A 15,194-nucleotide genomic window follows, 5' to 3' on the forward strand; every position below is an offset into this window, starting at 1 on the left:
TGCAGCTGAGGGGGATTTTTTCCAGGTAGCCTCGCAGTTTCTTTTTTGCTACCTTAGGTTTTTAAGGAATGGTGTGTACCATTTGTTGATGTGTGATTTCGGTTTGCTGGATCTAAGTTTAAGAGGGGCGATACGGTTCAGCGAGGTAGTCATGATTTTGTTATATACCTCAACCAGGGACTCTGGGTCCAGGTTGTCATGGAGTGTGTTGAGTGTGGGGAGTAGGTTAGGGATGAGTCTTTCAGCTGTCATGTTCTTCTTATGTCTGGTAAGCATGGGTGGGGCCCTGATGGTGGGAGTAGGCGGTGGTCTGTCATTAGATAGCGTGAACGACACCAGGTGGTGGTCAGTCCAGGCTAGTGGTGAGATAATTGTGATATACGCTAGGCAATTGTGGTCGGCCACCCAGTCAAGTGTTCAGCCTTTTGAGTGCGTGGGCTCTGTGCATCTTTGTGCAAAGCCTAGTTCAGTGAGTGTGTTAGCTATAGAACTAGCGCTGTGGCCTTCCGGGTCGTTCTAGCCCAAGTTAAAGTCTCCCAGGGTGAGGGCTTGAGTGGAGTATTTGAGGTTACTGGATAATATGGAGTTGCGCCTCGTCACTCACATGGCCACTCAGGCAATTTTCTATGGAACTTAGACAGGCACCAATTAATCTGTATGAGCATTTATCCTCATTTTAGTGGTTTACTCTCTTTAGCATGGGGATTTCGATTTTTACCAAGGTTCCTGCCAACTGAGTTGAATTGAGGCAGACTGACAGTATGAGTGGCTCATGATCACTCTCAGGGCATTTCGCACTTTTGCCTATAAAAGAAGGGGTCTCCCACCACCTCTTTAAATCATCACCAGATGGATTCACAATAGGATTTGTCTCTTTCCCACGTAGGAATCTGGGGTTCATAGGGCCTCATTACACGGTAGGCGGTAAGGGTTTACCGGGACCGGTATTTTACCGGTACCGGTAAGGGTTTACTGCCTTACTGCGAGGTCCCTTTGCGGGTTGGAGAATTTAATGTCTGCTTTTTGCAGGTGTTAAAAACCAACCCGCATGGGACCAGGGAGCTAATTACGGTACCGCAATTTGCAGTGCCGTAATTAGCACCTTCCCCATTCACATTATGCCCTATGGGGCAAAAATGGGAATGGGGAAGGGCAATGCGGGAAGGGGGAATTACCGCCCCACCAACCTTGGAATAGGGCGGTAATTCCCCTTTCCATCAAGGCGGTGCCGGTATTTTACCGGCATGGACCAAGGTGCTGATATCACCTTGGTCCACCGCCGTTCGTGTAATGAGGCCCATAGTCTTTTAACGTGGCTGCATTGAAAAGGTTTCTTGATTTCATCAACTTTGATCATGCAGAACCTCTTTTGTCTGCCAGAGAGTGAGTCGAAAGTGGTTTTCCAGATATTGTAAAAGTTTTGCATTTAGCATTTAGGTCACCGCAGACTATGATGTTATCAATGTTGAAGTCTGCGGTGATGGTGTCGATTTCTTGAGCCACTGTACTGCAGAATTTTTTTGATGAAGTTCTCTCCGGGTTCCAATATAGGTTTATTATCACAAGGTCTGAAGTGATCCATGCAGCCTGCCCAGGGTCAAAGCGCTGCCATGAGGTCAGGGTTCCGAGCATACCATATGCTTCAACGATTTTAGTTTTCGGAGTAATCCCTGAGCCTGTGCGAATAGCCTTTAAAAGGCCTGAAGATGGTCTTCCCAATAGTGATCTGTAAGATGGAGAGATTTCTATTGTGAATCCATCTAGTGTCGGAGGGTCTGCTAGCCAGGTTTCTTGTAAACACAGGATATCGAAACTCCCTAAGTTTATGTCGCTCGGGCGAGTCAGATGGTTGAAGCCTCTAGTGTTCCACGATGCCATAAGCAGTTCTTTATTTGCCAATTTAAGGGTAATTTTCTCTGTAGACGTCAGAGGCTCTAAAGGCTTCTTGTTAGTTGCTATTTCTTATGGGATCGACCACAAGTGTCCGCCAACCACTTCCATGGCCCCTCTGAGACTTTTTGCTTTTGCTGGCACGTTTGATTTTTCGTGGAGTCTTCCCATTTGTCGATAGGGTTGTTTCTGGCTGTTGGGGTTCGCATGGTTTTATAGTTGTTTCGGTGATGCGGGGTCCGACCGGTATTTTCCCATTTTGATGATGATTCAAACCTGTTGTCTTCTTTTCTCCGATCGATGTGTTTGTGGCCATTGCTCGGTAACTGATGCTGAATAATTTTGCTCCTCGAGGAGTCTTGCCTGCGATTTTGATTATACAATGCTTCAGTTCTTGAGATGTAGTGGGCCCTTGCCGGAGAAGTCCTCTTACGAATTTCCTATTCTGGTTGCTTTCTTGCCTGTTTGGAAACTGAGAACAAGTCAAATCCTATTTCATGTAAATCTTTGGAAACTTCTGAGGTGACTTCTGCAAGGGCTTCGTTTTTTTATATGAATGCATGCTTTTGTTCTATGGTCCCGATGATAAGGTTCTACCAACTTGACATCATTTGTCGTCAGATGTTGTAAATTCTTAATTTTGGCTATGGTTTTGAGAACCATTTTTCTGTTTTTCTGTTTAGGACCATTTACCCTTCTTTAGATGACGTTTGTTCAATTTTATAGACTGTGGTTCCTGCAAGTTTTTCATCAAGTTCCTTTGATCCTTTTAAAGCCCATGAGTTTTCTACATGCTTCGTGTGCTTTCGGGCGATCTCACGTTCTTCAGAGACTTTTGGAATTTATTAAAAACTACCAACGGGCAAAGAGCACCCTCTATCGCAAATGCAGTCTTGGAACAAAGCTGGACGTCGTACTTCAGTGCCCTTTTTCAGCCACCACCTACATCCGCAGAGAGGAAAATCCAGCAGTCAGGTGATCATTGGATCCCGCTGACCGACGTAGAAGATATCTTGAGAGCAATAACACAACTAAAAACCTGAACATTGACATCAAAAAACATCCGGAAGATTGGGCCGCAGTCATAAGGGAAATCTTTATCTATTGCCACAAAACCAAACAGATCCCGGCATCCTGGACGGAGGCGGTACTGGTCCCAATTTTTAAAAAGGGATCTAGGAAAAAACCCATCCAACTATAGACCTATTGCTCTGTTGGACATTTTGGGAAAAATATTTGCAACTTTGCTACTCATGCACTTTTAGAAGTGGGCAAGAGCTTCCCCTGCAACTGATATTTTCCAGACAGGTTTCCAGAAGGGCACAGGGACGTCGATAAACATCTTTATTCTAAACATCATCAAAGCAAGGGTGAATTCAGGTGCCCCTAAAGTTCATTTGGCCCTGGTCGACTTATCAAAGGCTTTTGATATGGTGGATCGCGAGAAACTCTGGGAAAAACTGAGAACCTGGAACTGCCCGACCCCTATATTGGATCCAATTATGGCCTTACACACTCAAACTTCCATGCGAGTTCGTCTGAGCCAGCAAGGCTACCTGTCAAACAAAATTCTCACCAACCGTGGGGTTAAGCAAGGTTGCCCCCTGGCCCCGGCTCTGTTCATTGCCTTTATGGGCGACTTCCAGTACACTGAAGAAAAATACGCTCATTTCCGCCAAAAGTAGGATTGTCAAAAGTACCCAGGCTATGGTATGCGGACGACGTGATCCTGATGAACCAGACAAAAATAGGTCTACAGCAACAATTATCAAATCTCTCTGCCTATATGAAAGAAAATAACTTAGAAATCAACACTCAGAAAACAAAAATGTTGCTCTTTACCAAATCGACAGTCGACCGAAAAAAAACACATCGGTCTGGTTCCTGGAAAACAACAAGTTGGAAGTGGTCAATGAATATAAATATCTTGGGGTGTGGATAGACAACTCCCTGAGAGAAAACACCACTATGGAGGCTTTTTGGGATAAAACATGAAATCTGACTGCCCAACTAAAAGCTGTTGATAGAAAATTTGGAAAGTTCTCATGGACACCAGCTTTGAATTTTTATAAGTCTAAAATAGTCCCTGCTCTAGCATATGGAATGTGCGCAAATCTAAACCTTCCGGAAGACCTATGGCAAAAATTGGAAGGCTTTGTGTGGAAGACGGTATTGGGCCTCCCTAAATCAGCCCCCATGGCGGCGATCCGACGGGACCTTGGCCACACGTTCCTTGCCTCAACAGTGGAGCAAGGGGCACTTCAACTCTTCAGAAAAATTGTCTCGCCAAACGCCCTCCCCATCTTTCAGGTGGTAGCAGAAGAAATCCAAAGAGGAGGATGTAAACCTCTACTTGTTTGGGTCAAGAAACGGAAAGACAAACTGGAAGAGATAGCCTGCATGGAAGAGCTTCTAATCTCAAATCCTGGCAGAGTGAAGGAAAAAAAAGTACAGCAAGACTGGATCGTGACAAACGAAAAAATTCTGTCATATAAACTATTGAAAGATCTTCTGCCTGGACACAATAAACCAAAAACCCCACTGAAATATTGCGAAAAATTCCCTGAAATGCTCTGAGAAAAATGTTCATGCAAGCACAGTTAAATACCCTACACACAAGGGAAATTTGAACCCTGCCCAACTTGAAACTGTGAGACACCTGCTAACATCCTGTTCTGCGCTGTCTTCGGAAAGAGAGGAGTAATTGGCACCGCTGCTCCCGTCCAACTTTTGGACATTGCTTTAAAAAAAGCAAATCTGGGAAATCTCAAATGTCAAATGGTCATAGATCAGTCTGATGGCGATAGCAGAGAAACAGACTTTTGACTTTTGAAAAAAAGAAACTGAGAGCGGTGTCCCAAGTAGCCTCATCAGAACTTTTCAGCAATAACTTTATTCAGGAAGAACGCTAAAAGTCTTTTGTAAAAATCTTTTATTGATTAAATGCAAATAAAAGAAATAAAAAAATCATCTGGACTCATCTTGAACCATGCTGAAGATTTTGTCGGACCCTGCTGGGACAGAAGTCCTTGCTAAAGTCCTCCAGTTGTGGGGTGAAGTTAGAGATTTCAAAGGCAAAAGCAAGGTATGCTCCCAAACCATTCCAGGGACCATTGGGGCTAACACTGCTGCTGGAGGAGAAGCCTGCCTCTCTGCCAGCCACCCTGTGACTAGGACCTCACCGTGCTGCAGGTTTCCTGAAGGTGTGTGCCTGCCTCCCCTGTGTTTGGGAGCCTGAGTACAGACTGACATTGGCCCTCGAGACCTTGGAGTGGGACTCACAGCACCTGGAAGCCAGAACAGCGGAGATCCCTGTTGTCAATGACTACACTCTCTGGACTAAATTTCAAGCACATCATGCCATTGAGCATTTCAGCAGGACCCATCAACGCTCCCCTTTGGTGTCCATTGCTCTTCAAAAGCCCATCTTTGGTTTGACCTCATTTGCCACGTCACCACGCTAACAAAAGCGCATTGTTGCCTCGGCTCAAACGGCAAAGTACTGCTGCCTTGCCTTGCTCAAGTCGCCATTCAAAACACAAACATCTTCCCTGCCGCTCCTGCAAATCGACAGACCTGACTCTGCTGTTCCCTGGTCCGTAATCTCTGAGCCGACACATCAAACTGGCTCGCCTGTCCATCTTTTTACCAGCTCGACCGCCGTTGATCCTTGACCACCCATCCAGACATGGTAATCACCTGGTCCGCACAGCTTGTGCAGACGTTTCTAGACCGCTGCTCCCCTTCCGTTTGACCCATTCTCTACACCTGCTTGCTTGTGGACGACCATGACTGCTGCATCTTCAACCCGAGCCGACACTAGGGCCAATGCAGAAAAGCCTGGTGGTTTGACTTTGTGGAACGCCCAAGACATTTGCAGATGGTATTTGACTGATATCTGCCTCCATGTTCCACCTTTGGGCTCTAGATACTGGTTTGGTCCTTTTTATCCTTTCTTGCAACTTGAAGAAATAACCTTTTGAACATTGTGGCTGTGCAAATGCTTTTTCTACCTTTGTCTCATCACCCAAATGACAGCTTCTACTCTATCTGTACATATTCTGTGTTTCTTCTACAGTGGTGGGTTTTTACAGTGTTCTATAGGCAATTAGTATTGTACATGGTGTGTCTAATTAAAGCATCTATTTGTGTAGGGCCTTGATTAAACATTCCTGTATTTTGGTCTGCCATACGCCATTGTTTGGGTTGCTAATTAATCACATTCACACCCCTCTCAAGAGCATATCCTTCCCTCTGCCCATGTTACCACATAAGGTGGAGGAGGTATATCTCTTGACTCTGCCTCTTTTACCTTTATGGTTATCTTGGCTATTGGTTTGTAGAAGTGTGAGGGCTAAGTGGGCATTTTAGCCGCTACTTGTACTCCTGCAGGTCAGATGTAATATTGTCACACTCCCTAACAAGGCACACCCTGTATTGAATCCCAGGCTGTTGCTAGCAGATGGGGGCCCTCACTGCTGCAAGTAATAATAGGCTGGCCCTGGCTTATGCTGCCCGGGTGGACCCAGTACAATGGACTGTCAAGCTGCTGCAAACATGCTGGGCTGTCCATGACATACACAGGCCAGCTGTAACAGACCTTTAGGGACTCCACACACCTCTGCTGGCCTGCCTGCCCTGCCTGCCATGCTGACGACCCAGGAGCATCAGAAAAACAGACCCGTTGCACTGAGTAAGGCTTTTGTATATCGTTTTTGAAGTGCACTTTACATGGACCTCTATCATATTTTTGAAGGACTTTGTTTTGGTATATTTTAAAGTAACCCTTTATATATTGTTAAAGGACTTAACCCGAGCGTTAAGAACTCAGCCCTAGATCTCTTTGAAACCGAAATGCGTAGAGATTTGAAATCTATGAAATTTACAGACACTAGGCATCAAAACCTACGGAAACATCAACAGAAATTACTTAAACAATTATCAGAATACAGGACAATTGAGATCAAACCGGCTGATAAAGGGGGAGCAACAGTGATTATGGATGCAACTAAATATAAGGAAGACTGTCCAAAACTACTACAGGATCAAGATACTTACATAACTTTGGAGCATGATCCCACAAAGGACTTACAACTAATGATCAAAGGAGTAATCAACAAAACGGAATCAGAATATTAGATCACTGAAAAAAAACAAAAGATTTCCTGATTACCACATTTCTGATTACACCAGTGTTCTATGGTCTACCAAAAATACACAAAAACCTCAACAATCCACCTTTCAGACCAGTTGTCACAGCAACAGAAAGTCTATTTGACCCACTCTCAAGATACCTCAACAAACTACTTCAATCTATCATCCAAAACACATCCATGTCTCTCAGAGACACAACAACATTTCTGAATACTCTAAACAGTCTGCAACTAATAGAACAACCATGGACTCTATTCACCTTGGATGTACAATCATTTTACACCTTGATACCTCATGAAGAAGGCCTGGAAGAATTGGAATGGCTAATACTCAAGCAGGATCATTTTCCATCAAACAAAATATTTTCAATCAAACTGGCTAAAATGATACCATACAATAACGTTTTCAGGTTTCAAGGACAATACTATTTACAAACCTCAGGTACATCTATTGGGTCAGCGATGGCACCAGCATACGGGAATACTTTTATGTTCTATTTTGAAACAACATATATCTTGTACAATTCTACATGGTCATCAAAACTAACATTGTGGAGAAGATATATAGACAATATTTTTGGGATCTGGAAGGGACCACCATCTGAAATGGAAGCATTTCTAATGACTTGAACAACTGTAACCCCAAGATTAAATTTACCCTAGAAATAGGTACACCAGAGGTGAACTTTCTTCATGTCAAAGTAATTCCGAAAAACAATCAACTACATACCACCATCTTCAGGAAACCCACAGATATCAATAAGAGCTTATTTTACACTAGCCACCATTCACATCATCTCGAAAATAACCTCCCATTGAGGCAACTATTGAGAATTAGATGGATTGTATATGAAGAGGAATCATATACAAGAGCAGAGTCCGAACAAATCAAACGATTCCAAGAAAGAGGCTTCCCAGATGAGACCCTAGCACGAGCAGCAACTAAAGTCAGAGAAAAAAGAAAACAGAGCTACTACACCAGGTAATAAGGCACGGAAAGAGGAATTTCCCTTAATCTATTTATCACTATTCTCACAACAGAGTTCACAAATTAGAAGAATAGTCACGAAAAATTGGAAAATCACAAGATTGGATTCACTACTGTGCACACTGTTTCCAAATCAACCACTGATGGCATACAGAAGAGGCCGTAGCTTGAGAGATGCGTTGGTGAAAGCCGAAAAAATAGACAAAACCAAACAACAATTTCTTTCCAAACCCATGAAGGGTACATTTCCATGTCTGAACTGTTGCCATTGCAATAATGTTCAGAAGGGCAAACTCATCAGACATCCATACACTGGGCAAAACATTGCACTTCATGACTGTGCAATTTGATCTGCCCATGTGGACAATACTATTTAGGGCAAACCACGAGAAGGGTCAAAGACAGGATTTCAGAACACAAATCCAACATCCGAACCAAAAATGAAAAATCTCCAGTGTCCAGACACTTCCTGAATAAACACCAGAAAATCTCACAGCTAAGGTTTGCAATTGTCGAACTGGTAACCAGACCACCATGTGGTGGAAATATGCAACTGATTTTATCTTGCAGAGAAATGTTTTGGATTCAGAGGCTGGAATCCCTCAAACTTTGGGGGATGAATGAAGAATTTTCTCTAAATGTGTTCTTGTAAAGGTGACAGTCTGTCTTATTGTCACTAATGAGGACTTTTATGTTCTATTTTGAAACAACATATATCTTGTACAATTCTACATGGTCATCAAAATTAACATTGTGGAGAAGATATATAGACAATATTTTTGGGATCTGGAAGGGACCACCATCTGAAATGGAAGCATTTCTAATGACTTGAACAACTGTAATTGTGACATTATTGGACTATGGTGTCATTGAATAACTAAACACCTATGATATAAAATGACCTGTTGAGGGTCAAATCACTGTGCATAATGTATAATGGCAACACTTATATTGTACAATGAGGATTGCCTCATTGGATAGAACCTTGATTGAAATGAATTTAGCTTGACATACCTGAAGTTGATGCTTTCATGTTGAACATAATCTGAAGTAGAGTACAGATATGATGATAATCTGCTCTAAATAGTGTGTTGTTTTACCTGTGATTTGCTCCAAATACTTGATTGAGTTAATTGACTGAAACTTACTGTTGCCAAACCACATGCACTTGCGCGTTCTCAATGTCACTGGGCCTAGTAAGATCGCTGTTTTGTTCACCCCTGTTCCCCTCCCTTGCCTTGTCGCGCTCTGAAAAACTTTTGTACGAGTGCGATAGAAATAAAATATCAATCAATCAATCAATGCGTGATTTGTGATAATAATCAAACTTTTAACAAAACAGTGTGAAATTATGGTCACCAATCTATAACAAAATGCTACGTGTCAGTCCCCTTAATATCTGTATTAAATCTCGTTATTTTATATTAATGTGGACATCATTATGATTTTAACCTATTAGCAATAGGTAACACATGTATACGCACTCCAAATCCCAGAAATCTGTGCTTTTAACGTGAGCACGTTCCTGGATTAGACACGCCGCTCACCAGACGGCGGTCTCCTAGCAACTAACATTCTGACACACACGGCCGTGGCTGCAACGCTGAAATCGAGCTCTGCAGAATACGCAGAACACGAGCGTAAGTGAACCTTTTGAGCTTCTTATAACTTCGCATTAGCTGGAAGAACGGCATTCTAGAATGCACAATGCAGCCTAATACTAAGAGAATGTTTTCTTTATTAGATCAAGATTGGACACGGTTACTAACCAGAATCCAGCTTGAAGAAAACATACATTCTGCACTGAAACTTAACTGTGAAAGCAGCACAAGCGCAGAAGGTGAGCAATAAGGGGGAGTGCAGTGTGAATACCATTAACAGGTGATCCCCTGTGAGCATGTAAAGTAGATTATAATACACAGTACTGCACATGTGTATCTTCTTTAATTGATGGATAGCCACATTAAACAACAGACAGTAAAACCATTCACCTGTATTTCAGGTTAAAATCGACTCTCCAAAGGGTGACGTCTTCACAGACCACACTGTTGGTATTAACTCATTCCAAGCACCAGTACAACCAGTACAACTATACCGGACACCACTTAAACACGCCACAGGTAAACGGTCATATCTTATTAAGTAGATGCGTAGATTTCAAGCAATCCACCAATAGAATTATTGAAATAACCTTAAGTTATTTATATCAAATTACAGGGCATAATTGATGGCATTTGAGTAACCATCACTCCACACGGTGAACATACGTGATTGAGAAGTTAAATGTTAGCACTGATGTTATGAATGAACAACACTTGAGGACTACATCACAGATGAACTCATATTACTTTATTTATTGAAAGACTTAACTTTTTAGGAAAATACTAAAATCATATTGCTCCTGAAGAAGAGAGATAATCTCTCGAAACGTGTTGAGCTTCTCTTTTTTGGTTCCCTTTTTTTGTTAGTTTTCTTTGATTGAATGTGTTGATTTTGTTAAATTTTGAATTTTGAATTGCTGAACCCTTTGCAAAACCTTTCTTTTGATGATCAAAGTACTTCAAAGGTACAACATATATGTATGAGACCAATATATTGGATATGAAAACACTGATGAGTAACTGTTGCTTTAATAGTTATGACAATGAAGTCATGAAAGTGACAACTAATGATATTAGCAAAAATTGAATGTACCAAATATAAGAGCTACACGAATACTGACTGGACATAACTGCCAGTACTAATAGGTGTGCAGGGGACGGGAGGACTCATGCCCTATGGGTTCTACATGTTCTTTTTTAGCCCACTTCAATGCCCACCTCTCTGAAACCTATGCCCTGGCACTTGAAATCCTTGCCTCCCTAATCCACTGCCTCTCTGCCAACAGCTGCCTAAGGTAAATTGACCATACGCACACCAGATTACGAAGCCGCCTACTCTCCTCCTGCCAATGCCAACCATGTCTTGCCTCAATTGCCTCCTCAGTATAGATTAGCCCTGCATGGACTGCCTCTGCACACTCCTTATCTGCTGCTGCCTGGCTGAGTGCAAGCAAGCTGCACAGGTAACCCAGCTGTCTGGATGACACACGTCGTAAGGGGGGGGCACATACCTGCATTGTCCTGAAGTGCCAGATGTCCAACACCTGCCTGTCCCTGCGTTGGTGCCTAGGCAGGCACAGTGACCACCTCATCTGTTGGATATGAGACTTCCACCAGAGGCAGGGATGTACTTACCACCAGATAAGCTGGTGTGGGTAGGATTGGTGTACAGGGGTCTGTGATAGAATATGTCAAGTAAAGCTCCCTGGAGGATGACTGGGGCACTGAGAAGGAAGTAAATTATGGGGCAATTGAATGTGCCAGGACACAGAGACCTCCCGAGAGCAGTGCTCTTGCAAGCTGACCTAGGTATTGGCACATCGACTCGTGATGCTGATCCAGCTCCTCACGAATAGCTGACCAAGCATAATGAATTGTGGCTGTCTGCCTCACCAGACCAGCCAGCAGGGACCACACAAAGCTCTGTCTTGGTGGAGGGATCCACAAACTTGGTCACTGCCACAGCAGATGGACCAGGGACATGAGGTGGTGCAACAACCTCCATGGTGCACTGCACATCCTTGTGTCCCTGGCCCAGGGGTGCAACCTGAACACCCTCCTGGATGCCCCCACCAGACCCTGTACGATGGTCTTCAGTTGCCTTCTCGTCCACCACCACCTCCATCTCACTAGATGACTCCAGAGATTCTTCCTCCCTCGATGGCCCCTCTGTCCCCGCACCCTGTCCCACAGCCACAGAGGAGTCCCCCACCACAACGAACTCCTGGGACTTACCCCCCAGCAGCTCCACTGATGGAACGTTCGTTCCCTCAGCCAACTCTCCCTTAGAAGAGGTGCTGTCAATGGCGGAGGGCCGGAATATGCCCTTGCGTCTGGTGGCCCGGTCCCTGCCCTTTTGCTCTGCAGCAAGGCCTCTGCCCTCTTCACAAGCTGCAGCAACTGTGGAAAATGGGACCAAGGACATTGACATCAGTTACCCTCGTAAATGCGCGTGCAGCATACACAACATTAACAGTACCAATCATGCAGCATGTGTCAACCAGAAATGGACACACACAACACACACAGGAACACTCATGCAATCTGCATGACTACTGCCACATGAGTGTAGTGTCAATGATGAATTACAGGGCATTGTCATGTGGCCAGAAACACATTACCAAAAACATGAAATTCCACCAAACAAATGCCAAACCGACACAGTAAAGTATGACATGCAACCAGGGGCATGAGACCTGCACCACGGCCCCTGTCCACCCAATTACAATCAGAACATGCATCCATGACAGCCTGACCTGCAAGCAACCAACATGTTCCAGCACACATATCTGTGGATCAATTGCATATGTTGTGTTCCCCAGCACATGCATATTACATGTACACAAGTAAACTTGTGCTTCAAATGCAGCGGGATGATACATCACATCCCTGTCCCTGAGACATCAATGCACCAAAATGTGTACAGTGGAGTATAGAATTTGAGGAGAATTCTGTGTTTGGTCCATGTGATTGAGTGTGGGTTCAGAATGGCACACTTGTAGTAGATGCATATGTCAACGTTGCCAATGCACTATTGAATGTACAAGTGACATAGAGCTGGCACCAGGGACTACCAAGTTGTGCGGTCACACAGGCCAAGGATGAATATTGTGCACAACAAACACACAATGTGCAGTAACACTTTGCATTGGGTGAGATGACAGCACCCATTACATAGAAAGAAACAGTCAATGACAGTCACTCGCTCACTTATGGCCAGTCATCCCCTGACACTTCATATGACTATGCCATGTGAATGGCAGTGTCATCATACACAATGTGATTTGACAATGCATATCCATGTATCGTGCTAGGCATACAGCAGGGGACTCACTGCCACCTGAATCCACACACAGGGTGCTGGTACACCTGGTGTCATCAACAGACAGTAACCATCAAATGTGTAGTCACATATTGGCAAAGCACAGGGAGGTCTTCACTGAGAGGGCTGTGAATTGGCCAGCGCACACTTCAATGCTGCACACATATCACGTCATTAATTGTACATGTACTACACTCAGCAGAATGAAACAATGGGCCATACTGCCCGGTCACAGCGCAGAGTCACATTTAGGCAGAATGTGACAGTGGTGGGCATGTTAGGTGGATGGTGAGGATACTGATGGTGAAGGGATGCATGTAGACCATGTCCCAATACATCCACAGGAGCACTTTGGCAAGGACATCACTGTCTGGCATCTCAGGCATGCAGCTTATGTAGCAATGGAGAGAAATGGATGAGCAGTCTATATTTGTGATTTGACATGACATGGTTATCAAGTACACATTTGCAATCATGTATTGTCTGTCATATTTCGATCTTGGTAGTATCTGTGGATTTGGCCAGCTAACTGATATCATGTGCTGGCCTTCAGCATTGCAATGCCCCATGTGCAGTACTTGTCCCTCAGTTGTGTGATGTACTTCTTATTGCATGGCCCATCAGTCGCTGTGTATACTGTGTATACTGCTTTTGTATGTGTATGTGTCCACAAACGTCATGGAGAGGACTGGGGTGGGGGTGCTGCATGTCAGCAAATGCCACATAGGAGAGGAAGAGGGAAGAGGAGGGAAGTGCTGGGGAGTCTGAGCTTGTGTGTGAGCCATGGACTAAGTGCTAGGAAAGTTGAGTGCTACACAGACTGAGCCGCAGGAGGTGTAAGTACAAGCCTCCTTAGTGGAGGGGGTGCAGGTGCAAAGTGCTGTGGATAGATAGAAGCTGCAAAAAGTTGGTGTTCAAGGTTAAAGCCCGAAGATGCTTACGGGCCAAGGACACTGATTCAGCAACTGTGGGCTTAGCAGAGGAGAGAAGGAGGGAAGGTGGAGGAGAAGAGGAACGTCTTAATGAGCTTCTGGAATTTGTGAAGATCCTTCCTGCTCAAAGGAAAGAGCCTGCAGAGGAAAGTGAGCAACCACCTGCGCTCTTTTTAGCAAAATGCTTTGTGCACGTTTGTCGTAAACACATGACTCAAACTGTTGTTCTCTGTCCATGTGCAGGTGATGATGCAGTTGATACAGAGGAGGAGGAAGAAGAGGAACTGGTACATCAGTCTACCAGTGGAGGCTGGGGTTCCTTTCACCATGCAAATCCACAGGTGCTACAGGTGATTATCAGTTGTGCGCCTGGTTCTTCGGACTCTTTTGATTCTGCTGATTCGGATGCAGAACCAGAAGTGGATGACTTGCAGAGGGTGAATGTGAGTGCTCCAATGGGCAGAACAGATGGGGCCGTTGAGTCTGCAGTGGTGCAGCAGGATTCACAGGTCTGGTCAGTGGTGTGCCCCATGTCCACAATGGTTATGGCTGCAATAACTCTCTTCCATGAGTTGGTGTCAGGTTCTGGGACTGAACTCCAATGTAGGGTTGCAGACCTGCAGCCAATGACAGGGGACCGCAGCAACGGACCTGGTCCCTTACATCACCCTGCTGTGGGCTCCCCACACATGGTGGATGTGTGCATGCTGGAGAGACAGTATTGGATCAACAAATGTTGTGTGCCCCTATCAGGCATGGTAATGTGTTGAGTTGTATTGCAGAGGGCATGGATAGCCTGGCCGAGAACACGTCTACACCAGCTGTCATGGATGCTCAACAGCAGAAAAACATGCGATCCTCAAGCCGCTACCACAGACTGGGCATGGAGACCAAAATCAAGGGCAGACAGGCTGATCTGAAGTATCTTAGGAGTCCCTGCATGCAGATGCAAAGACACATGGGGAGGCCCTGAGGAAACTTTTAACCTAATCACCACAATATGCTATATATATATATACAACACTCTCAATATTACCTGCCTGGAACATATATTGCCTGCCTAAAATGTATAATGTATTTAACTAATTGTATTGACTCCAAAGTTGTCCCTGATAGCCCGTGTAACTAAGCTCATCAAATATAATAGTACCTTGATGCCTAAGGGCTGTTTGCGCATTATTTAAATATAAATAAATAAATGAAATGAGATGTTTGCATCTCATAGATCCAATCATTGTGAGATGGAGATCTTCAGGGATTCATAGCATGAAGAACTCTCAGCCATAAGAACATATGCCACAAGGAGAT

At 44.3% G+C, this 15,194-nt stretch overlaps 1 protein-coding gene across 1 annotated transcript; it reads left to right on the forward strand.

Moving 5' to 3' along the window:
* Positions 1-4,086: 4,086 nt before the first annotated feature.
* On the forward strand, positions 4,087-14,988 carry LOC138487274 (uncharacterized). The gene is made up of 4 exons (XM_069613894.1): positions 4,087-4,338; positions 9,566-9,671; positions 9,776-9,871; positions 14,130-14,988. The coding sequence occupies exons 1-4, from the start codon at positions 4,087-4,089 to the stop codon at positions 14,654-14,656; spliced, it is 981 nt and encodes a 326-aa protein (XP_069469995.1). The 3' UTR covers positions 14,657-14,988.
* Positions 14,989-15,194: the final 206 nt, after the last annotated feature.

The sequence above is a fragment of the Ambystoma mexicanum genome, chromosome 9, assembly GCF_040938575.1.
Source record: "Ambystoma mexicanum isolate Mex_15411 chromosome 9, UKY_AmexF1_1, whole genome shotgun sequence".
Taxonomy (NCBI): Eukaryota; Metazoa; Chordata; class Amphibia; order Caudata; family Ambystomatidae; genus Ambystoma; species Ambystoma mexicanum.